Source organism: Littorina saxatilis, linkage group LG17, assembly GCF_037325665.1.
Source record: "Littorina saxatilis isolate snail1 linkage group LG17, US_GU_Lsax_2.0, whole genome shotgun sequence".
NCBI lineage: Eukaryota > Metazoa > Mollusca > Gastropoda > Littorinimorpha > Littorinidae > Littorina > Littorina saxatilis.
Genome location: NC_090261.1, coordinates 30,089,623 through 30,115,681, shown reverse-complemented (window position 1 = coordinate 30,115,681; position 26,059 = coordinate 30,089,623). Strand labels below are relative to the sequence as shown.

At 41.2% G+C, this 26,059-nt stretch overlaps 2 protein-coding genes across 3 annotated transcripts in view; one reads left to right on the top strand and one right to left on the bottom strand.

The window, feature by feature from the left end:
- The window catches only part of LOC138953549 (trans-L-3-hydroxyproline dehydratase-like), a 19,135-nt gene extending 17,421 nt beyond the window's left edge, over nt 1-1,714 (top strand). For both annotated transcript variants that reach the window (XM_070325391.1, XM_070325390.1), the window contains 2 exons: nt 227-512; nt 1,521-1,714. In XM_070325391.1, the coding sequence (XP_070181492.1) occupies nt 227-511 (285 nt within the window). In that variant the 3' untranslated portion in view covers nt 512; nt 1,521-1,714. The remainder of the gene's footprint in view (nt 1-226; nt 513-1,520) is intronic.
- Nucleotides 1,715-7,784: 6,070 nt separating this feature from the next.
- LOC138952950 (sodium/calcium exchanger 1-like) overlaps nt 7,785-26,059 on the bottom strand; it is a 177,512-nt gene continuing 159,237 nt past the window's right edge. The window contains exons 4-8 of the mRNA XM_070324706.1: nt 17,648-17,787; nt 16,900-16,999; nt 16,098-16,217; nt 15,317-15,475; nt 7,785-10,508 (exon numbers count right to left, since the gene is read on the bottom strand). Of these exons, the coding sequence (XP_070180807.1) occupies nt 10,132-10,508; nt 15,317-15,475; nt 16,098-16,217; nt 16,900-16,999; nt 17,648-17,787 (896 nt within the window). The 3' untranslated portion in view covers nt 7,785-10,131. The remainder of the gene's footprint in view (nt 10,509-15,316; nt 15,476-16,097; nt 16,218-16,899; nt 17,000-17,647; nt 17,788-26,059) is intronic.

The following is a 26,059-nucleotide window of genomic DNA, read 5'->3' as shown; positions in this document are numbered from 1 at the left end:
AGCAGGATAGGAATGGTGGTGCCAGACCGATGTCAGGATAGGAATGGTTGTGCTAGACAGACAGCAGGATAGGAATGGTGGTGTCAGACAAACAGCAGGATAGAAATGGTGGTGCCAGACAAATAGGCTAGCAGGGTAGGAATGATTGTGCATCAGACCCTCGATTAGTCTAACGTTTGAGCTAACAGAATAAATACGTATTTTTATTGTGACTCTCCTTACTCAGGTGGATCGTTCCCCTTGCGGTTCGGGTGTGGCCGCCAGGGTGGCGCTTCAGTACCATCGAGGAGTACTTCCGCTGGGTCAGAAACGTCAGTTCCGGTCAGGGGTCACGGGGTCAGAGTTCACGGCAAGGGCACTGAAAACCGTGGAGGTGAAAGGCGCTGGAATGGAAGGCAAGGACGTGATTGCAATCTTACCTGAAGTATCAGGTCGGGCCTTTTACACGGGATCCAACACCTTTACTGTGGAGACTGAGGACCCTCTTGTGGGAGGGTTTTTACCTCGCTGAGGTGAGATATTGCTAACCTCAACTTTGTGTAAAAACAAGATGAGATAACGTTCCATCAATGTTGGAAACGTGAATCTGCCGGCAATAGCGTTTATTTGATATAATTATTGTCTGTATAAGAATGAATTTTGTTTTGAAAAGTATCTGATGTGTTTGTCAGGGTCCATGAGAGAAAAATTATTAAAATTTAGATAAGTAATCACAAGTTGCCTTTTCACCAACAACGATTTTTGAAAATACCGAAGGATGAAAGGGTATGTAAGTTGTGTGGAAGTGGTGAGATAGGAGATGAATTTCATTATTTGTTTAATTGTCAATATGTTAGTATCGCTGATGGGGTCTATGTCGACCAAAAGAGTGGGATTCCCTGTAGGTGGAGTTCCTGGAGGGGGATTCCCTGTATACAGGGAATCCCACAGGGTGGAGTTTTTCAATAAAACTTGCAAACCATACTCGAATTTCTAAGAAATATCAAAAAAAGATTGAAAAACATCAAATTCTACCGATGTCGCCAAGCATCACGTGACTTTCAGCGATATCAGCGACACGCTACAGGAACTAAATCCTGTGGTATTCCCTGTATACAGGGAATCCCCCTCCAGGAACTCCACCTACAGGGAATCCCACTCTTTTGGTCGACATAGACCCCATCAGCGTTAGTATCGTACAGATGATCCTCATGTTTTGTTTGTATTTTGTTGCTATTCTTATGGGTTGTTGGGGTCTTTTTGGGGGGGTCACAATATTGATAGTTGAATGTTTGGGACCTGGCCATAATAATTGTGTAGGAGGTTATTTTTGTTGATAAGTTTTCGAGTTAGTGATGTTTGTTTGTGTTTTTTGTTTTCTTTTGTTGCTTACTTATACCACTGCTTGCTGTGCCTGCGTGCTTTGTTACTGTGCGTGTGTTTGTGTGTGTTATTCAGCTGTGTGTTATGCTAGCTTAAACGCCTTAAGCCAAAATAAAAACCTTTAAAACTTTTCCTTTAACTGCCCTTCGTTGTGGTAGGGTGCAACAGCCGCTACCACCAGTGTGACATTGACAGGCAGCAGGGGTCAATCCAACCTGGCACATGTGAGAGGGTCATCTGAAGCAATGAACTAGCAACGTTTCAAAGGATATTGAAGGGAAAAGTGACTGGGGTGCTCAAAACTCCAATCAGGAATTACTTTTCAATTCAGTCAATAAAAAAGTTGACTTAATGACTGTTGCTGAACCAGATATGTCAGTGTGTGTGTGTGTGTGTGTGTGTGTGTGTGTGTGTGTGTGTGTGTGTGTGTGTGTGTGTGTGTGTGTGTGATTGATAGATACTAACAGACTGTCCTGCAGGCAAACAGACATACAGACAGTCAGGCATTCCCACAATAAACAGACAAAACCGCTTAAGACTTGGTTGTAATGGATCAAGCTTTCAATCCTTTATTTCCAAAGACAATAAAGCGGTGTCAGAAATGCCAAGATGGTAAAAGTTTCGGATGACCAAACACCACAATAGCTAAATTCATGGAAAATAAAACACGTGGAATGGGAGATAACGCATAAACATCCAGTTCTGAGGTACAAAATAATCAGTTAAACGACATGCCTCGGCTGGGAAAATCAAACCCACTTGAAGGTGAGAATAAGAAACCTACTACGTATATATACATGTGTTCATGAAACAAGGTGTATATTGACGTTATTAACCCACTGTATCCTGCAAGATTAAAGTAATGTTTACCATTATGTTGTACACTTTAAGAGCAGTTAGACGTTCGAAGCACAAACAAAACTATTAAGCAGCAACATATTTTATGCGTTATCAATCTAAAACACCATTGCCTTCATTTCTATAGTGCTACACTTGGTGTCAAACAACTGGCCTGCTACTTGTTGATATTGTTTAAACACTTAAACATGACTTTAGATGAAACGAACCATCTTAACTGTGTTCAAAGAAAAAGAAGATGATTGCAATTGTTTGCCAGGAACATTGAAGATTTTCAACACATGTGACATTTATGATAGAGTTCTTTGATAAGACATTCAGGATAAGTCCATTGTACTCATGCACAGCTTGTAAACGCCATTATCAATCTGTCAGCAAGTAATGTGCGTAAGTATTCCTTATCATGGATTACCTTTGAGAAAGATTTTGAGAATGCCTTTGTACCAAAAACCAGAAGAAGCATCGTCTTATACGGGGGTTCTTTCTTTTCCTATTACTTCACATACAATGTTTAAACACACGCCTTTCCTGGGATATGCTGGATTAGGAAAACTCATGGCAGTAAATGTGGAATATGCGTTATTAAACCTTTATCAAAATTTGTGGAAAAAATCTACAGCTACGGTCATAAAGTGCAACAGTTAAAGGGGGAAGCGGGGAACTTTGGTTCAAGAGAAATTGAACTTTAAACAGAAGTACGAAATTACATACAATGACAGAATAAAACTTAAAATAGACCTTCTCCTGATATTTGTGTGCAAAATTTTGCGACACATGCAGAGAGAGAGAGAGAGAGAGAGAGAGAGAGAGAGAGAGAGAGAGAGAGAGAGAGAGAGAGAGAGAGAGAGAGAGAGAGAGAGAGAGAGTAATGAATTTGCCAATGCATTTGTGTGTTTTTGAAAAACCAAAAGCAGATTTGTCTTCCTAGAATTATTGTGGAGAAAAAGAAAAGAAACTGCAGCAAGAAACCAAACGTGCAGAAATGATTTTCTTCTTCCTTTTTTGAGTGCTAGTGGTGACACAAAGATTAATGTATAAAAATTTAGTGGTTTTTTTTCCCAAGTACCATTAATTGCATAGCGTGCTATCGCTCTTGTCAACGTTATCACACAAGACTCCTGTTATTTACATGCATTTAAGAAACATTTCTGACAATATTGGTGCAGACTGTAATACACTATGCGAAACTCCAATAACATAATGTATAAAGTTAGATTAAGTTTGGAAATCTTTTCTTTTGTATGTGGTTTTTGTCAAGTCATTTTTGTTAGAAACTGTATTCTTATTTTAATAGGAAAAAACCCCTGTTATCTGACTACTGCAACCCTCTCTAACAAGCCGAAATTAAATTCACGGCCATAGAATGTATATTATTCAGCAGGAATAAGATCTCACAAGCCTGGATTAAAGCTTACATTTACTGATATTCTGTAAAACTAAAATGCTTCCTTTAGTTTTTTCAAGATGTTGGAGAATCTTTAATCTATCCAGAGATACGTGGAAACTCTCACTGATCACTCTTCTGGGTTTTTAATTTACCAAAGATAAACATTTTTAAATCTCTTTACAAGAACATCAGGCAAATAATCAAGTAATGATTGAATCCATTAGTAATGAAACTGATATTTGCAATCACTGGGAATTAAACCCCCAAATATGTACAGTAAGAAAAACCTGACAAAAGTATGTATTTACACATAAACCATTCACATAAAATAAAGTAAAAGAATCCACCATGGGACTGCAATTTGCTACTTCTATTTAACAAGTGCTGTATATTTACAAGACTTAGATTCGGTTGAAATCATTGTATACATTGAACAAACAAACACAATTTTTTTAAATTTAGTGTCATCCCAATAGGCTTTAACATTTTGTGAAGTTCTCAATAGATTTCACTGCACAGAGAGAGAGAGAGAGAGAGAGAGAGAGAGAGAGAGAGAGAGAGAGAGAGAGAGAGAAGAGAGAGAGAGAGAGAGAGAGAGAGAGAGAGGGGGGACGGGGGTAGAGAGAGAGAGAGAGAGGGGGGGGGGGGGGGAGACGGAGAGAGAGAGAGAGAGCGAGACAGACAGACAGACAGAGAGAGACAGAGAGAGAAAGGGGGGACGGGGTAGAGAGAGAGAGAGAGAGAGAGAGAGAGAGAGAGAGGGGACGGGGGTAGAGAGAGAGAGAGAGAGAGAGAGAGAGAGAGAGAGAGAGAGAGAGAGCTATGCAATACAGGTGAACAAACAACAGTCAGAAAAGGAAGCATGATGCAAAAACGTAGACTGTCATATCACTACACTAGCATTTCGGTCAAACAGACCCGGTCAAAGATATGTGGACAATTCACGGATGGCGTGTCTGCTCAATACTCATCTTTGTATTGCTACTCTGATCTGATCCTTTATATCCAGGTAAGAACCTCCACCTGACATGAGATTCATTGAGTTATTACACACTCAGAGATCTGTTAATATGATTTTCTTTAAATCCACACGGAAGGATAAAAAACAAAAACAAAACAAAAACAATAAATATGTCATGACAAACTCGAAGGCATTTCCATTCATAGAACTGGACATCAATTCAAATTCAAAATATACATAAATAAAGGGAATGAGCAAGATCCGATTGTGTCTTTTCTTCTTTTTTTTATTTTTTTTTTATCAGTAATCCACTTGCCCAGTATATTTAACGGATTTGTCAATCCCAAAAACTCAAACCACACTACAGTATAAGCACACTCAAAACCAGGGCATTTGGCATAACATATGATAGGCTCAAACTAAGGGAAAGCATCAAACCAAACTAAATTATACTTCTGAGGTTCATTCAGGTAAATACATAAATAACTGCTGGAAGTCCTAAACAGACAACATTGCACACAGGGAAAATCATATCACACCAAAATTGAATAAGCTCAAATGAAAGGATAAACATCTGCTATGTACAAGGTGGTGTTGAAATTCAAGGAACCCATAACAAACAAGAAGACATGAACTTTCTTTTATCGTCCAAGTTTTAAAGCCACACCATCTTGCACATTCCATAGTGATCTGTCATGTGACAAGTATTTGCAATTCAAAAATGATTATAACACATTATGTACATTGAAGTGGCAAACAATGTCTCCACACACAAATACAAATGAACAAATGCTAGAAACAAGGAAACCTGAACTAAATAGCTTATAATGGGACACAAGAAATAAATAAATATTTCACTGGATACATCCTGTACGGGTTTGAAGGAGACCCATTTTCTCTTGGTGGCAAAATCTCACCTTAAGAATAAAGATTTACCTTCAAAATACTTGAAACCTGTGCAGTTTCATTTTAAAGTCAACACGCGAAAAGCCCTCAGTTATAATAGTTAAATAGTTAATATGTATGCATTGTTTTAAATCAGCGTAATTGAGCTTTGTTACTCTAATGTCATTCAATGAAAAGGTCAAATATTTTGACTACATTAACTAACCTTGAATTTTGTTCTACAAGAGAGCAAAACCTGAAAGTCGTACTAACGCACATTTTTCGTATCTTACTAATTTTAACATTGCTGTAATTTTACAATTTGGCTATTCAAACTTTAAAAAAAAATATATTGAGTTGACCCAAGGAAAAGGTCATTTCTATAATACCAATACTGAAGCAATAATAATTAGTGATTGCTTTGCATGCATACATACGCGCACGCATACTTCAGTCAAGTTAAGTTACATGACTACCTAAACACGCGAGCTAACATGTGACAAGCACACGGACATCCACGCATTCAGGAATACATTCAGACAAAATAAGAAAACGATGACGAGTAACCATTTCTAGTACGCCCAAGAAAATACCCAAAATGTTACAAAAAGGGTATCAATGCCAACAGGAAAAACAACATCAAACTGCCAGGGGAAAAAAATAAAAAAGCGAATTGCAGGTTCAACAAATAGGGCTCAGGTACAATCAGTCTTCGGTTTAAAAAAAAAGAAAAAAAAAAGAGTAAATGAAAATGAAGTAGGAGTAAAGCTTGAATAAGGGTTCAATGCTCACTATTTTGGGTAAATGATCATAACACAAGTCATGAGAAATTGGTCGATAAAACGCACACATTGAATAAGGGTTAGGGAATGCGGTAGAAAAAACATTATAAAACCAACATGGTGATTGATGACTTGATAACGCACGTGTATGCATGCACAAGCATAAACACTTAAAGGCAACACACACACACACACACACACACACACACACACACACACACACATACACACACACACAGAGTCACTTTCTATAGATTTATAGACTCATAAGTAAATATAGACATACCCACACACACTCACACAACTCAGACTTCATGCGTGTATCCACCAGAAAATTTGAACTGAGAAATATCGTTCGAAAAACAACTGCACTCAAATGTGTGTGGAACATCAAACCAAAACAAACGTTATTCAGTATTTTCACAAAGTAAACAAACAAAATCAATATATGAAGATCATTTGTTGTTAATTTTAGTTCGGTTGGGGTGGGGGTTGGGAGCGGTGGAAAATGAGTTACATAAATTGTACCAATAGTTGTAGGCAAATAATTTTCTTCAGCAGGTTAATGTTTTGTTTTTCATGCACGCGTACCTGTAGTGACTTTACTGCCAGGAACAGTAAGATTAATATCGACTGTGTGAGGTACTCTTGACAAGACATTACGTTGACACGACCAATTTAAAGGTACTGAACTTGTCAAATCCAGGTGCACGGAGCCCCTAGGGCTTTTAGTCATACCTCAGCTCAGGCAGCTATCCGTTAGAAGAACTACCAAGTTTCATTGACTTGCACCCAAAGAGTCAAGAACTGCGATTTTTTTTACGAATTAATTTCGTACTCGGACCCGGCTGGTCTTGGTCTATTTTTGGATCTAAATTTAGATCAGGTAGATCACCACATGCACATCATGCACAATTGAAAAGACACGTCACTAGCAAACTATGTCAGACGTCATCATGAGTTTGTGTAAAACAAAATGGAGGCCGGAATCACTCAGTTGAATCGAACTCCGACCAAACACCACGTAATAACTAGGTTAATTTATGCACTCGCGTGAACAAGAAACTGTCGAGCTTAACAGATGTCGTTGTTGGGTAGTTTTGGGTTTGTTTTACTACCATAGGAGGATTTTTGAACTGTAAATGCACTCAGCTGCAACAAAAACGCAAAACGAAGGCTGTGAGCTGCACTGTGCCTTTAAGTTCCAGTGACAAATATTGTCCTTCCTTAAACATGTTCAACGTGTCCAAACAGTTAAAAATGATAGTAATTTTTATAAATCTTGAACTGCCACATACGTATTCATGAACAAACTACAGAACTTTGGAAAAGTTGAGTTTAGAAACAGTACTCACACAGTAATGGAAAGACATGAACAGTAATTTTTCTAGAAAAAAAAACTGGCTTGCATGCATGAGCAGAGTATGTGTTTTGAATTTGAGCGACAAATGAAACGGATGAGTAGAAAATATTGCCTTGCATTTACCAGTTCTAAAGTAAGAGTATATCATGCCAGTTAGACAACAAAAAAGGGGAAGGAAGGCTCAAATAATGAAAGAGACAACACGTCTGTTTATTTACACTTTTCATGTGCAATTAAGTTAAAAAGGAAAAATACGTTACACAAAGAATAGAAGATGCTGAATATAACCACAGTCAATGCATAAATCACAGCTGTCAATTTGTGGTTTGATCACATTTCATATTCCACTGCGCTCATGCAAATCAACATAAATAACTTCCATTTGATAATTCATCATCATAATATTGTTCGACGTCACAACTTGCTCGAGTGTTGTCAAATATCTACACACGCTTGTAGGGTGTACTTCTGCAAGTAACTGTTATGCAAATGTGGTGAGTGTAACAATTAAAGATGTTGAACCAAGTGGAAAATCTTTTTTCTATATACACAATAATGGATAAGAAATTGGAAGGAAAGAAACAAATCACGTTACAGATTACGTGCGTGAAAAAAAAACCGCGTACGAGTCCAACATTTCTTGAGCTCAAAGATCAGACCGTTTCTGACTCTAAATGTGACCCAAAAGTATTCAGTATATAAAAGAGAGGGAACAAGCTGTGCCACTATTAAAACACTTTTGGAATCTGCCAGAAGATTATCTCAATATATATATTAGTACGTTTAAAATAATGACGAACAAATTAGAGCATCTACACGTCTGTTACTTTAAGACTGCGGGGAGAGTATATATTTTTCCTCCATGGTTGCCTTCAAGGCAAAAAGCCTGCGTGTACACACTTATTACCACACGAGGTAGGATACGGTCTCACTCTGTTCACACTTGTGTACGCACACCGATATTTCTAGAGAGAAAAAATCCTTCAAAATCAGTTGCTCAAAGCAGAAGACAAAGAATGGATTCACGGACCATCTTCGTCTTTCTAAAGAATCGAAGGTATTCACTTATTCATGACCTTTATGTGTATGTCATTGTCATCAACTGTCACGTCATTGTACACAACCTCATGACGAAATGCAGTTAGTCGCAAAGGGCGATCACTTGTCGTATCCTTTTTCATACACACGGCTTCATGCACACACACACACACGCAATACACATTTTTTTTAAACTCTCAGGACAATGGATAAGTAAAACAGCAAGAACAATGTTTGGTAAGAATCAAGCTGTTCGGTCTCTTGTGTCCAAAATCCACACACACATACACACAGAAGAAAGACAAGTTGTCCGCTGCTTGGTGACAATCTTGACACAGAGATGTTGTGGCTTAATGGCAGTCATTTATGTCTCTGTCGGAGATGACTGCAGCAAGAAAAAATTAACAGGCACACACTCCAAAGGAATAGGGAAACACGTCAGCATGGTTAAGTTTCTGGTGTCAGGTTGCAAGTCCATACCTCACACAGACTCAGGGGAGCTTCTTCGTCGATCCAGAACACTGGCATCTTACTGCTGTTGATGTATAGTGTTCCAGACGCCAGCAACTAACATTCTCAGGGAATTGTAGGATTGACTTGCAGCATACCTCAATACCACAAAGTACATTTGCGGATAAAAGTCATTGAAATGGCACGGAGTCCTCAACAATTCCAATGAAAAAAAAGAAGCCAGAACACCGGGGCTGTTGTGATGAACCAACACAGCCGACAAAGCACAACGCCAAACAAACCTTTGCATCACATCCTTTCAGAGAAAAGAACTACCTCTCAGGCCGAACCAATTTCCACACTCTTATAGGAGCGACCTCCACCTGTTAATGGCAAGATCTGCGCCTGTCTTTGAACTTAAATCTTGCCTAAATTTAGATTCGCAAACTAGCTCTGCATTGAAGTATAAGAGCAAGGTCTGACCCCTTTAAGGACGTAAACTGAGACGTAACCTTCGGCTCCAGATTTAAGACAAGCGCAAACTCCTCCTAGAGTTAAACAAGAACAAGTCCCGCCTCCAACATAATCGCAGGGAACATGAAACTCCTCTCACTTTGAGGCGGGAACAAGGCCCCCCCTCCCTCTCCCCCACTTCAATAAAACTGCCACTGAGGAAGATTAAGCTCCACCCACTTTTGAAAGCAGGAATAAGCTCCCTCTTTGATAAAACTTCCACAGAGGAAAAGATGCTCCACCCCACTGTTTGAGATAGGAACAAATCCCATCTCCAATAAAATCGTCAGGAACACACATAACCAATATTGAGGTAGAGCTCGCAAGCCCCGCCCCTAACCTTCTTTGAGCCTAAACAGGAAAAGAAAGGTACAGTTCCTGCTTGCTTAGTAGGAGTAGTCCTCTCTCTTATAAACAGCTTTATACCCTCTCAGGCAGGCTGAACCAATCCAATATCCACTTTACTGCATCATCATCATTATCATCTTCATCCTCGAGCTTCGTCCGGTAAAAGAGCGCATCACCAGTAGTCTTAGAAGCCCTCGATGTAGCAGTAGGCCACCATGGAGGACATGAGGAGGTAGATGATCCAGAAGGAGACGAAGATCATGCTGGTGACCACCTTCTGGCGGTAAGGGCCTCCCAGCTCTCCTCCGATGGACGGCCTGCGCCTGAGGATGAGCAGGAAGATGGCCACCACGGCCATGACGCAGAAGGTGGTCACAGACATGGCCAGCGTGCCCGGGTCTACGTAGAACTTGTGTCCGTTGAATGCGTGGTAGAAGGCCGCCATGCTCCAGGCGATGCCGATGCCCAGGAAGACGTTGACGGCGTTGGAGCCCGTGACGTTGCCGATGGAAGAGTCGGCGTAGCGGTCGTTGATGGCCGACACCTTGCTGGCGAACGTGTCTGTTTGGGAAAGGCGAGAAAAGTTTCTTGTTAGTTGGTTTTTACATTTAGTCAAGTGTTGACTAAATGTTTTAACATAGAGGGGGGAATCGAGACGAGGGTCGTGGTGTGTGTGTGTATGTGTGTGTGTGTGTGTGTGTGTGTGTGTGTGTGTGTGTGTGTGTGTGTGTGTGTGTGTGTCTGTGTGTGTCTGTGTGTGTCTGTGAGTGTGTGTAGAGCGATTCAGAGAAAACTACTGGACCGATCTTCATGAAACTTGACATGAGAGATCCTGAGTATGGTATCTCGAGACATGTTTTTCATTTTTTGGATAAATGTCTTTGATGACGTCATATCCGGCTTTTTGTAAAAGTTGAGGCGGCACTGTCACACCCTCATTTTTCCATAAAATTAATTGACATTTTGGCCAAGCAATCTTCGAGGAAGGCCGGACTTTGGTATTGCATTTCAGCTTGGAGGCTTAAAAATTAATTAATGACTTTGGTCATTAAAAATCTGAAAATTGTAATTAAAATTGTTTTTTTATAAAACGATCCAAAATTACGTTTATCTCATTTTTCATTATTTTCTGATTCCAAAAACATATAAATATGTTATATTCCGATTAAAAACAAGCTCTGAAAATTAAAAATATAAAAAATATGATTAAAATTAAATTTCCGAAATCGATTTAAAAACAATTTCATCTTATTCCTTGTCCGTTCCTGATTCCAAAAACATATAGATATGATATGTTTGGATTAAAAACACGTTCAGAGAGTTAAAAAGAATAGAGATATAGAAAAGCGTGCTATTCTCCTCAGCGCAACCGCTACCGCGCTTTTCTGGATTGTTGATTTCACTGCTATTGCGACGAGCGGTGGACATACGATGCTACGAGTGTACGGTCTTGCGGAAAAAATGCAATGCGTTCAGTTTCATTCTGTGAGTTCGACTGAGCTTGACTAAATGTTGTATTTTCGCCTTACGCGACTTGTTTCTTTGTAAAGTCTGTGGGTCTGTGGGATATGTTACACGAAAGAAAGCCAAAAAGTGACGTTTTTGTTAGTCCCCCCACATGACAGACGATAAAGTTGTATTGTATTGTATTTTATTGCATTGTGTTTGTGTGTATTGTATTGTATTGTATTGCATTGTGTTACATTGCACTGTATTGTATTGCATTGCATTGTATTACATTGCATTGTATTACATTGTATTGTATTGTATTGCATTACATTGTATTGTATTGCATTGTATTACATTGTATTGTATTACATTGCATTGTGTTACATTGCACTGTATTGCATTGCATTGTATTACATTGCATTGTATTACATTGTATTGTATTGCATTGTATTACATTGCTTTGCATTGTATTACATTGTATTGTATTGTATTGCATTGTATTGTAATGCATTGTACAGCAGTCCCTCTCATGAACGGACACCCTTGGGCCCTAGCAAAACTGTCGTACATTGCAGGTGTGCGGTCACGGGAGGGGTGACCACACCACCCCCTCCCCCATACACTCACACAGTGACACACAAACAACAGGATTGAGTCTATGCTAATCACTTCTTGTGGCTACTAAACAAAAACAATAAACTCCTAATACTTTTTTAAATGTTATGTAAAAATGATTTGTATGAAAAGTGTTGAAAACAAGAGATAAAATAAATCCTCAAGGCAGTGAACACACTCACCGTGCACTGACATACGAAAGCAGCCACACAAACACAGCACAGAGGAGCGTGTGCAGATGCTTTGCAAGAATAAGCTTGAAAACCAGTTTGAACAAGAAATTCCTCCGAGGTAGGAAAAACACCCCCGTCAAAGGGAAATAACCTTCTCAGTTGGTGGCAGTGACTGAGTGAGAATAGTTATTTCCCTTTGACCATTAAGATGTTCCTCTATAAGTCCTTGTAGAATCTTAATCCACCAATAACTCCCTAACCGTGTGTTTGACTGGTCCCAATTTTTGTAAGGACCGTCTCAGGAATGTATAGAATCTGTTCACCAAGTTTGGTGACGATCGGTCCGTTCATTCTTGAGATCTATATGCGAACACAAACAAACAAACAAACACATGGACCGAATCCTATACACACCAAACAATAACTCCCTAACCGTGTGTTTGACTGGTCCCAATTTTTGTAAGGACCGTCTCAGGAATGTATAGAACCTGTTCACCAAGTTTGGTGACGATCGGTCCGTTCATTCTTGAGATCTATATGCGAACACAAACAAACAAACAAACACATGGACCGAATCCAACAATAACTCCCTAACCGTGTGTTTGACTGGTCCCAATTTTTGTAAGGACCGTCTCAGGAATGTATAGAACCTGTTCACCAAGTTTGGTGACGATCGGTCCGTTCATTCTTGAGATCTATATGCGAACACAAACAAACAAACAAACACATGGACCGAATCCAACAATAACTCCCTAACCGTGTGTTTGACTGGTCCCAATTTTTGTAAGGACCGTCTCAGGAATGTATAGAACCTGTTCACCAAGTTTGGTGACGATCGGTCCGTTCATTCTTGAGATCTATATGCGAACACAAACAAACAAACAAACACATGGACCGAATCCAACAATAACTCCCTAACCGTGTGTTTGACTGGTCCCAATTTTTGTAAGGACCGTCTCAGGAATGTATAGAACCTGTTCACCAAGTTTGGTGACGATCGGTCCGTTCATTCTTGAGATCTATATGCGAACACAAACAAACAAACAAACACATGGACCGAATCCAATAACTCCCTAACCGTGTGTTTGACTGGTCCCAATGTTTGTAAGGACCGTCTCAGGAATGTATAGAACCTGTTCACCAAGTTTGGTGACGATCGGTCCGTTCATTCTTGAGATCTATATGCGAACACAAACAAACAAACACATGGACCGAATCCAACAATAACTCCGTAACTGTGAGTTTGACTGGTCCCAATTTTTGTAAGGACCGTCTCAGGAATGTATAGAACCTGTTCACCAAGTTTGGTGACGATCGGTCCGTTCATTCTTGAGATCTATATGCGAACACAAACAAACAAACACATGGACCGAATCCTATACACACCCCTATACCGGGGGTGTAATAAATAACAGCAGATAGAGCTGCATGTCATAATCATGTAATTTATTTTCTTCTTGTCTGGCTTTATAAGTTTATTGACTGCATGCCGATCATGTGGCATGGCAGTGACTTTTCACTTTTCAGTCGGAAATACACCGTACACAACACAGCTCCCACTCTCCCTCACTACTGCCTACCCCGTGACAACTGATGCTTGGAAATTGTGTGGAAGAGTACACCTCTCTATTTCTCTCCGATGCTCTTCTTGCTGACATGCGGTGACACCGGACACCCCCACAGAGTTTAGCCAGCTACCCCTCCACCCCCACCCCCCTCTCTCTCACTCCCTCCAGCCATGTACTGTTTGGGGCTGTTGAAGTCTTATATCGCGCGCGTATCTCCAGACTCGGACTCAAGGCGCAGGGATCTATTTATGCCGTGTGAGATGGATTTTTTTACACAATACATCACGCATTCACATCGACCAGCAGATCGCAGCCTTTTCGGCGCATATCCTACTTTTCACGGCCTATTATTCCAAGTCACACGGGTATTTTGGTGGACATTTTTTTTTATCTATGCCTATACAATTTTGCCAGGAAAGACCCTTTTGTCAATCGTGGGATCTTTAACGTGCACACCCCAATGTAGTGTACACGAAGGGACCTCGGTTTTTCGTCTCATCCGAAAGACTAGCACTTGAACCCACCACCTAGGTTAGGAAAGGGGGGAGAAAATTGCTAACGCCCTGACCCAGGGTCGAACTCGCAACCTCTCGCTTCCGAGCGCAAGTGCGTTACCACTCGGCCACCCAGAGCAAAACCAGTTGACTGTGTCGTAACTTTTGACAAAGCAAGACAACTGAAGGGTTCACAGATTAGGCAACCGACTCACTGGTCAAGGCTGAGGGGAAACAAGAGTATCTTGTCAATGAAAGAGGTTACACACAGATCGACACACGATGCTGAGAACTGTGGCCGGTTTTTCATTCTCTTTCGCTCAGGACCTTCATCGACTGTGGTTTCTGTTGTTTACGTCCAACAGACAAGAATAAAGAGCACAGTGCAGTTTCATGTTGGCATCTTCGTAGGTACTCCACTCCTGACCAAAACTACCCCCCCCCCCCCCCCCCCCCGCCTGATGGGTACACGTGCACTCAAGATATCAGTGACTGTCATCACGCCATTGCGGCTGTGATCTTTGTACCGAGAGCTGGACTGCTCTGTTATCGATTTTGTTGTGGTGAAAATTTGACGATGGTCTGTCCGTACATTGGAGGTATGACCGAAAATGAGTGTCCGCGTCCACATTTTGCAGGTGTCCGTTTAAGGGGGGGGGGGGGGCAAATATAGAAGGAAAACACTCCGTGCCGAGCAAATGTGTCCGTACATGTCAGGTGTCCGCTCACGCCGGGGGCCGTACATTGCAGGGACTGCTGTATTGCATTGTATTGCATTGTATTGTATTGTATGAGAGGCTCCTCCACTGAGAAGGATCTCCTTCTTTTGTTCATAACTCCCTTTAACGGACGCTTCCATGTCTTGGGAGGACACCTGCAATGTCTGGTAGGTTGAAATCACAACAAATCTTCAAAATTCAACCCATCCGACCCCTGGGGTGCTTAACATCCGTTTGGGTGGCACCCTGTTTCGCTTCGTGTACCTCAGCCAGGGGCCAGAAAGGAGATGGCACTGGGTGGGAATACGCCCTCTCCCCGCAACTCCACCCACCCCTTTGACCTTGACCTACCTGGTACGCTGGTGCCCAGAGCAACAAAGGAGATAGCAGTGACCGCGTCCTTGAGACCAATTGTGCAACCGAAGCTGGCCGCGAGGTCACCTATCAAGGCTGTCAGCAGTCCAATCATCAGAATGGACACGACGAAGCATGCCCAGCCACCCCAGTAATCTGAAAGCAGAAAGAGAATTAAATCATCAGTATTACCAAAGCCTCGCACAGTAAATCATTCTTGCACGAATTAATACCAGGCCGCACTTTCTGAAAGCATAGCCACACACAAAACATCAAAACACACAAAGAGTAAGTTTAAGGAATCACAAAGACAACCACTAACAGGTAAACCTGGCAGAACTTACCCTTTTGAGGAATGACATAAACACACACTAACAGGTACACCTAGCAGAACTGACCTGTTTGAGGAATGACATAGACAAACACTAACAGGAACACCTGGCAGAACTTACTTGTTTGAGGAATGACATAGACAAACACTGAACAGGAACACCTGGCAGAACTTACCTGTTTGAGGAATGACATAGACAAACACTAACAGAAACACCTGGCGGAACTGACCTGTTTGAGGAATGACATAGACAACCACTAACAGGTAAACCTGGCAGAACTTACCCTTTTGAGGAATGACATAAACACACACTAACAGGTACACCTAGCAGAACTGACCTGTTTGAGGAATGACATAGACAAACACTAACAGGAACACCTGGCAGAACTTACTTGTTTGAGGAATGACATAGACAAACACTGAACAGGAACACCTGGCAGAACTTACCTGTGGGAGGAATTAGGGCAAAGAAGACCTTCCAGAAGAGGGTCAGGAAGTGCATGACGTAGTCCATGCAAGATGGCAACTTCTCCTCCGTTTCCTCATTATCATCATCCTCCTCGTCGCCTTAGAAGGAAGAAAGAACAAATTGATTAGCTGATTAATGAACTTTCTGTTAATAATTGTTTCAGTCCTGTAAATCAGCAAGGAGTGAAATGGACGAATGAGAGATCCATAGATTTGAAACGTGCTCTGTCGATCTGTCTGTCTGTCTGTCTGTCTGTCTGTCTGTCTGTCTGTATGTCTGTATGTCTGTCTCTCTCTCTCTCATGATTTCTCATTTGCACTTTTCGTTAGATCCGTGTATTGCAGATTAGCAAAGACTACCTGTGGGATAGAACCGTGGACTTCTCTCTCTATGCTGTCGGGCGACTTTGAGAAAAACAGCAAAATATAAAGGGGAAGACACAGATAGATAGACACACGTTAGTCTCAGAGAGAGAGAGAGAGAGAGAGAGAGAGAGAGAGAGAGAGAGAGAGAGAGAGAGAGAGAGAGAGAGAGAGAGAGAGAGAGAGAGAGAGAGAGAGAGAGAGAGAGAGAGAGAGAGAGAGAGTTTGGGTGGCGGTCGGACAGGTGGTGACAAAAAGTGAAGGAGAATTAGACACACATTACGAGAGGTAGAAGCACGTGCAGACAGACAGACGGACAAACGGGTGAACGACTAGTCTTTGAGCTCTGAGCATGAAGGTTAGACAGCCAGACAGACAGGTATAGGCAGACAGACAGACAGACAGGTATCATCCTTACCTGCACTGACGGTGATGGCGTCCACAAACTGCTCCCTCCATGATGAGGTGCCCACCACCAGTGACACGTTTGCCTTCTTCAGCAGTTTGTCCACCACACTCTGCAACGATTCATCATCATCATCATCATCATCATCATCATCATCATCATCATCATCATCATCAGCAGCAGCAGCAGCAGCAGCAGCAGCAGCATCAAAAGCAGCAGCTGTATCAGCAGCAGCAGAAGCAGCAGCATTAGCAGCAATACCAACAACACCAATATCATCGTCGTCATTATCATCGTCATCATCATCATCAGCAACAGCAGCAACAGCAGCAGCATTCCTTGTTTTTGTTGTTGTCATCATTATGGTCGATGTTCTCATCACAGGTATCACTTTGTAATCATCCACGCTAAGGTACTTTCCCTCTCCTTTCCCCCTCGACTGAATAGTAACACAGACGTGTTTTCGTCAAGTTATTCTTCATTAAAAAAAAAAAAAAAAAAGGGCTAACAGTAACACACAATCGAGTCATGATCACTGTTATCGGCACTAACTTATAGTAGCCTAAATCTTAACTATACTCAAAAGGCCAAATATTTCAACGTCAACAATCTAAGGGCAGGAATTAGTCGTGGGTTCCTGTAGCCCCCTTACCCAACCGAAAATACCCCTTTCAAATGCTAAACTTTAACAGAACCCCTGCCTAATTTTGCAAGCCCCTTCCTCTCATACACAAGGTGCAGCCCTGACTCTCATACTGACCTTGAATTCTTGCGATTCCTTGATCTGGATGTGGATGCGTGAGGGTTCGCCCAGGCGAGGCTTGCCCAGCTCCGCGATGCGTACATCTCCCACCACACTGCCCATCCCCGCAGAGGTGTCCTTGTCGCTCTGCTTGCGGCCTGGTGAACACAACAACGCCAGGCACATCAGCCACTGACCTGGGACACTTTGCTTTCTATTGCAATCGCTTAGTTACAGCAGGACGTTTCTGAGTCTGTTGTACAGTGGAACCCCCCCCCCCCCCAGCCCTTTTAAGACCTCTAAAATTTTAGAAATTCAGGTCTTAAGAGGGGGTAGATGCACATAGATTAGGAACAGGAATTCTGAAAAAAAAATCAAGGCCTGAAAAGCGGGCAGGTATTAAATTGGGGATTCTTAAAGGGAATGGTGGGGGGGGGGGGGGGTCCATTGCAAGAGGCGCATTGGTTTGCACTGTCTAAATTTTCACTTTTTTCTCTATGTACATGTTTCTACTGTTTGTGCCTAGTATTATAGAGGTTGGAATGAGGGTTTGTTGTTGAGGGTTGAAGTTTGACAGACTTTGTTTTGAAAACATCAACACTTGACAAGAGTCGTGAATTTGCTTTTTTCCCTACTGCTTTATACATCGAAAAGTTTCTAAGTCTGTTGTATTGGGCGCAGCGGCTTATACTGTTAGAGGTTTTGTTTCTCATTGTTATAACAGGTACACGATTATGAAAGCCGCTGATGTACAAGTTTTGATGTTTGAGATGTTTCCTAGCATTACATCCTTGGGAGATAAAAAATAAAAATATAAAGTCAAACATGTATCCTGTTTAGACTGATATTTTTCGTCATTATTTTTTTCCGTTGGTATCGACGCATGTAGAACTGAACCTGTGCAGACTGATACTTCTTGCTGATATGAACTTGATCCCGTCCCTAGTATTTAAACTCTGTATCTTTTCGGGCAGAAGCGAAGGGACTCTATCCAAAACAGGTGCGACTGTCCAGAAGACTTGGGTTGATAAGCAGAGGTTGTTTCCCTTGGAGGGCTGCACAATTCATTCTGCGCATGGCTGACTGGCCTGCAGAGGTGTTGCCGCCTTGGATGCTATTTTCCTGTCCGAACGCAGGACCGAAGAGAAAAAAAACCTGCATAACTAAGTCGCGGTCAGCAGAAGGGTGGGAGATCGACAGAAACAGAGATACATACATAAATAAACGATGCAAATGGCTTTGCAAGTGTTTATGCGGCGGTGACCCCTGTTCACGGAGAGAGAGAGAGAGAGAGAGAGAGAGCAAGCGTGATGGGGTGGGTGGTGGTGGTGGGCGGATGGGGGAGGGGAGTTAAAGGGATGGACGTACAGGCAAACACAAAATCAGAGACAGACATCTTAAAGTACGCGCGCTTGTACTTTTTTCTTCGTTTTGTGGCGCTTTTCATTCGATGGTATTTCATTTTGCTTTGATTTCTGTTTGTGCCCTTGTGCCACCCCAGCTTTCATATACACAAGGCTCCACATGCTTCGTTAACCTCGGAGATTGCAACGGATGCCAGTACCCACCAGAGATTTTTCTATGCCCCTTTTTTTCTCCATCGGCTTATGAAAGGCGAAGGAATTAAGTGCAATTGTCACGCCAGGGCACAAATCGATGGCCGAATGACGGGAAATATTATTAGAAAATGGCTGCCACCCAAAATACCAAACGTTCAATCTGCTCTGAGATGCTGACTTAGATTGGGTCGGAGCGAGTAATATTCATATTGACTGAAGTGGGTGGTTGGGGGGGGGGGGGGGGGGGTATGGGTGGGGTGGGGTTGGATGGGGGTGGGGTGGGGAGTAATATCGGGGTAGGGATGCTGGAGTGGGGTGAACTAGGCAAATCAAGATCGAGTGTCTAATTTTCTTTACTTCTTTCTTTGTTTTTATCTCTATGTTTTCTTCGTCTTTCTTTCTTCCTTCCTTCCCTTCTTTCTTTCTTTTTGTTTACAGCAGGCAACATGACAGATTGATTGAAGTTGGAATGTAGAAGAAATATATAATTTTTCAGGGTGTCTTATCTTTTCCTTCCCGTTTTTCTTTGTTTCCCACGTCTTTTATGTTCTTCGCTGTTTTTGATTTTAATCGTCTTTTTTCTTTCTTTCTTTGTTTCCTTTCTTTTAATTTTGTTTTCCTTCTTTTGTTAGATTTCCATTTTCTCTGTTATTTCTCTTTCTTTTTTTGTCCTTTTCCCCTTTCATTTCCCGTTCTTTCCTTTCGATTTTTCCTTTTTATTTTAATGAAGGCCAAAACTACCAGACCCTTTTGCCCATGTTTTTTTCAATGTCATTTTCGACACGCTGTATCCGCAAGATCAATCAGCTATCAGAGAGGAAAAAGGTCAATGAACGTTGACTGGGCCCACTGGGGAGAATTTAGGTCTCGAGGATGTTGGACGGGTCGATGTGTGGAAAGTTATAACAAAAAACGAACAGAAAGAAAGATATAAGAAAAAAGAAGAAAAAAACAGGTAGAAAGGACAAAGAGAGAGAAAAAAAAGATGTAAAACAAATGAGAGAAAAAGGGGAGATAAAGAAATAAAAAAAATAAAAAACACCCTAAAACACGTCACGTGACCAACAACTTGAGAAAGGCGGGGTCACGCACATGTACAACGGGAAAGCAAATTTGCGGAAGCGTATTCTTTCTGATGTTTTCCAGTGTAACACGCAATGTTTCGGCGATTACCCCCTAGAATTAAGCTCATTTCTATTTAAAGTGAAATTTCGTTCTCGTGTCGGCATGGAACGTCGCAGCTCTCGTGTTGAATCTCCAAGGTTTGGCTGTCCTGAAATAGAATCCTAGCCCTGTTCTGACATCGTATCTCAAAGGAATCACGGGCCTAAATTAGGACCAACCTTTGCACGTCCGGACTGTCGTGCAAATTTGAGTCTTATATCTGTCCATCGTTCTATAATTATGATGTGTAATCGTTCCGCTGGTTTCTGTTTAATCGGTTGGATGACGTTGCAAATATGCAAGCAGTCATCACGCTAACACTTTTGTAGCTTAGCCTGTCTCAATTTGGTTTGCTTGTTAAGGGGAGAGAGAAAACAGCGTCCCACACATAATTAAGCGAACTTCCTGTGGTTATGCTTTTAACTTGTCTTTGATGTGAACTATTTTTGCTGATGTCCTTCAGATGGCTTTTGATGTCAAGGATTATAGTATTTTCAAGTTTCATTATCATTAGATGGGTACCAGCGAGCATCCTAGCTCTGATACAATGGCCACGGGAGAAACAATCCTATCCTTCAAGTCAGCCATCTTCAAGTTTCACGACTTTCATTACGAGTGTATAACAGCAGCTTTGAGCTTCTTGTGAAGCTTCAGTTCATTGTTTTCTGAAAGAATTTCAAATATTACTTCAGTCAGCACTTAATTGTGAAAAGCTAAGAAGCGCAGAAAAAGTGCTTGAGCCAGCGCATGGTTTTGGACACGAGCAGTAAAATGAATACTGTTTCAATCGACCGAAAGCAAATTTTGGGATGAGAGAAAGGGAGAGAGGGGAGGGGGATGGGATGGGGCGGGGTGGGAAGGGGGCACGGGGAGAAGATGGAAGTGTTAAGCATGCACAGGGCAAGAATCTTACGATACGGTATTGTTTTCGATCTGATCAATAAACGAGTGCCCATGCATATCTCTCTAGCAGACAGTGTTGCATAGATAGAAATGAAGAAAGAGGCATACACTTTAGAAGACATTGTGTGGCATCCTTTAAATAACAGTTGTTTTAGGACAGGGAAAACTGTGTTTGGGATGTTACTGTCTTTACTGAAAATCTGGGGATATGCAAGGTATCCCTGTTTTGGGGGCAGAGAGTATTCAGCAGCTTCGTTTTGTTTTATATTCCGACCTGCTGTTGAGCACAATTCTTGGAATCTTTTCGTCATCTCATGGCTTAATCTCGCAATTTTGTCCTTACTTTGATGGCAAGTCTTAATTCGTATTCACTCTTTTAGAGTGCTACACGCCCAAGAGTGATAGAAACTAAGTGGGAGATTGAGAATGTCAAACTGCAGAGATCTGAAGAGTGTACAACAGACGTGGGTCCCTTTGCTGCGTGAAGGAGATTGAATCTGCACCGAGTCGCTTGTAAAAAGAAACAATCATGGGAAAACATGAATCACTATTTAAAAATACATTATGTGACAGATGCTTTGAAAAAACCCACCCTGGGTCCATGAAGAGTGGATGAGATAACTACAATCATTATCAGCCAAGGCAGAAAGAGGAAAAAAGAAGATAAGTATCATGAAAGCCTAGGTCAATGATCCAATCTCGTAATTCACCGCCGTGTGATGAAACCACCGAAGCTGTTACGAAGCTTGTGGGTGTGTGTGTTTGTATATTCGGGGGAGGGGGGAGGAATGCGTGCGTGCGTGTGTGTGTGTGTGTGTGTGTGTGTGTGTGTGTGTGTGTGTGTGTGTGTATGTGTGTACGCGTGCGTTTGTGTGTGTGTGTGTGTGTGCGTGTATGTGTGTGTGTGTGTGTGTGTAAGTGTGTGTGTGTGTGTCAGTGTGTGTGTGTTTGTGTGTGTGTGTGTGTGTGTGTGCGTGTGTGTGTCATTGTGTGTGTGTCTGTCTGTCTGTGTGTGTGTGCGTGTGTGTGTGTGTGTGTTTGTGTGTAAGTATGTGTGTATAATATGTGTGTCTGTGTATGTCTGTGTGTGTGTCTGTATGTGTGATACAATGCACGCGTATGACCACGTGTTGTACTATATAATATGTGACAGAAAGAGAAAGAAGGGGAAGGTAAACACGTTGGAAAACAATGAGACAGTCAGACAGACAAACAGACGTAGACAGACAAACAAACACACACAAATTGCGCTGAATATTGGACAAACTAAAACTCGTCTTTAACATGGATCCAATGCAATCAATGCTGCAAAGGATACACATGACACAAAACAGGACTAACATGTCTTACATGTTTTATATTTTGCTGTTAAGGAAAAAATCAATACAGGATCAAATGAAAGCGTGTAAGTTCCCGTGTTTTTGTTTCTTTCGTTGTTGTTTGTTTGAAAATCTGGCCACTGTTATTATATAGAAAGCTGGTGTGAAATGCAGACGTGCAGAGGGCCATATGGCATATACAAACGAAGTTGTTTTTCTTGTTGTTGTTGTTTGGCTGCTTCTTGGTTGCCGCTGTTACGGCAAAACAGGTGACAAAATACATTATTTCGTCTGCTAGCATCATCAAATACAACGAAAACGTTTCTCTTTAAGAATACAAGACTCTAATGTATCGCAAGTGCGTCCTGTGCTCACAATGCTATCTAAATCTACCAAGGACAAGTAGATATAAAGTTTACAAATAAGTGCAAAACCGATTCATTAAGATAAAAGTGTGAAGAAAAACGAAAAGAATAGTCAGATCATGATTTTGAAAAAAATCTCAGCTTGAAACTTTGAAGGTCATCTTTAAAAGTGCAAAATTACAAAGAGGGATAGGAACACAAAAGCAAAGAAAGATTAAGTGCGGTTTTAACGCCAAAAGATCACACGTGGAAAATTTGCAAAAGTAGTGTCTGATGCAGTTTAGAAAAAGGGAACTGTTTAAAAAGCGAACGAACAGTGCCAAAAAGCGTGAAGACAAGCTGGAGGTTTTGCCTCTGTGATGACGCTGCAAGGATAACTGTGAGAAAAGCGATATTACTGTCTAGTAAAACCGCCAATGAAAAAGTGAGTGATAAAATTGATTGTATGGAGAAAAACAACGTACAAGTATTTAAGAAAAAAAATACAAAAGCTTGTAGAGCAATACAAAAATATTGGTTTGAGATTTAACATCACAAATCAGAGGTACTTTTGAGATTCAATAATTATCACAAAAAAAGAAAAGAAATTGGATCCTTTCTATCTTAAATTCGAAATGACTTATATAGCTTCAAAAGTACACACACAGAGTAAACCAACGGTATCTCTAAACAACAGATGTATGTTTTCTACCTAAATTACTGAAGAAGTAAAAAAAAATAAAAAAAACAGCAACACGTACAATACAGTCGTTAGACACCAAAAACAAAACAACAAACGCAATATGTCCAAATCTGTCGCTGTCTCCGCTATTCGTTCATGCTGACAGGACAAAGAAACGCATCAGCTCAAAGTGCACACATTGTATCAAAAGGTTCGTCCCTTCAGCAACGCCGTTAAAAAATGTCTCCCCTCCCGTGTAAACAATCATGTAAACTACCACAGATCTGTCCAGGCTTTTACACGGGGAATGGGCGTCCTTCCACCACTGGAACACATTCCAAAACTCGGCAATCTGACTGTCATAATAATATAATCATGCGATTGTAACGTATTGTTCAGTCAACAACAAACGTTCCAACACATGACCTTTCTTGTTTTTTGATTCTGCAATCTGACTGTTTCCTGTGCAGGGTGGGAATGTTTTGTTGAATTAATTGAGCTGTTTGACATAGATGTCAATTAAAAAAAAATTAAATGAACATAAAAAAAAATCACCACTCTATATGGAAAGCAGCCAGGATGTAGAGTTTTGGTATGTATCCAAGCGGAGGGATGCTCCTATCTCCTGAAGAAAAAAACCCACCTGGGCGTGCGTACCTATGACGGTTTACAAGAAGGTTTACACGGGAATGAAGGTATCTTTAAAAAGTATTCAACCAAACTCACACTCACAAATAGTGACAAACCGCACCACTTCACTGCAAATGACCTAAGACTACTGTGCTTACACTACAACACTCCAACCACTACATTCTTCTTTTTTTTTTTTTAATACGGAAAACAATAACACTGAACGAAGTGTCGCAGAACTATCACGACTGCATCAAGCACAACACAAGACTTGTCATTCAGTTCAGTCACCACTGTCACGATACAATATCTGGAGAGAAAAAATACGGTGGTCATTACTGGAGAAAAAAACTGCACGGTTTGTCATGCAAAGTCTAGAGGGACAAAAACGAAATTCAAAAACTTTGAACACATACCACTTTCACACACCAAGAAGAAACTAAAAACTCTACTCTAAAAAAAAAATCCTCTATCCTTTTGTAAGGCACAACGTGAACCTGTATGATGTAAAAAAGACAACACTGGCACAACGTGAGCGAGGCAAGCTAGGATAAATTGGAGAAAAACATATACAAAAACAAAGCCGTTCATTTCGTGGTTGCTTTTTTTGTGTGACAGCAGGCAGGCAGACTACAAATACTTATCTGGTTCTTCCGAGACTTCCCTAGACTCGCTATTAGCCGAGTCTGTTTCTATAGAGAGAAAACCAAAACAAAACCAAAACATTATTAAGACAGAATCTATATATTGTTACCGTAAAACCATACATCACCAACCACGACCGGGTCTGTTCACTGGGCTAGTGTAGCGTTTTGTTTCTGGCAACTTGTAGGTATCATGTCATCAACATCAATACCTGAAATCCTCCCCCCTTAGAAAAAGAAATTCGCCTTGCTCTTTGATGGAAAGAGTCAGCTCCAAATAAAATACAAATCAATGCCCCGAAGATATTTCAAAAGGGCAAGCACTCTGGTAATAAACCACAAACAACAATACCTGAGTTCATTACTCATCGGAAAAATATAATTCTTGACCTTAGACGAAGGAGTCAGGCCTAAATAAAATGCACATGTATGTATCAATGCCCTGACATTATTTTCAAAAGTGCAAGCGCAAACAAAGTGCTTCCAAAACAGCGAACGATCGAGTTCAAGAACAGAATTCGAAGGATGATCAAGAATACTTGTCGTTCAGCTCGATCGAAGGATCGCGAAGCAAACGAGAACAAGACAAAATAGGATGTAGGCTGTAACAAAAACGCAAGAGAGAGAGAGAGAGAGAGAGAGAGAGAGAGAGAGAGAGAGAGAGAGAGAGAGAGAGAGAGAGAGAGAGAGAGAGAGAGATAGAGAGAGAGACCGACAGACAGAAAAGAGAGAGAGAGAGAGAGAGAGAGAGAGAGAGAGAGACAGAGAGAGAGAGAGAGAGAGAGACAGAGAGAGACAGAGACAGACAGACAGACAGAGACAGAGATATTGAGACAGGGGTTATTGAGACCATATAGGTCCCTGTTGAGACAGAGGATATTGAGACAGAGACACAGAGAGACAGACATACAGGCAGACAGACATGCAGAGAGAGACAGACAGAGAGGGTGACAGAGAAAGACACACAGAGAAACAGAGACACATAGAGGTAGGAAAAAAAGAGAGACAGACAGTACAGACAGACAGAAATAGAGAGATAGACAGACAAAGATAGACAGAGAGATAGAGAATGACAGAGACAGACAGAGACAGAGACACATAGAGTGGGGAATAAAAACAGAGAGACTAAGAGGGAAAGAGAGATTGAAAGAAAGAAAGAAAGAATAATGATGCTGTTTATTGCTC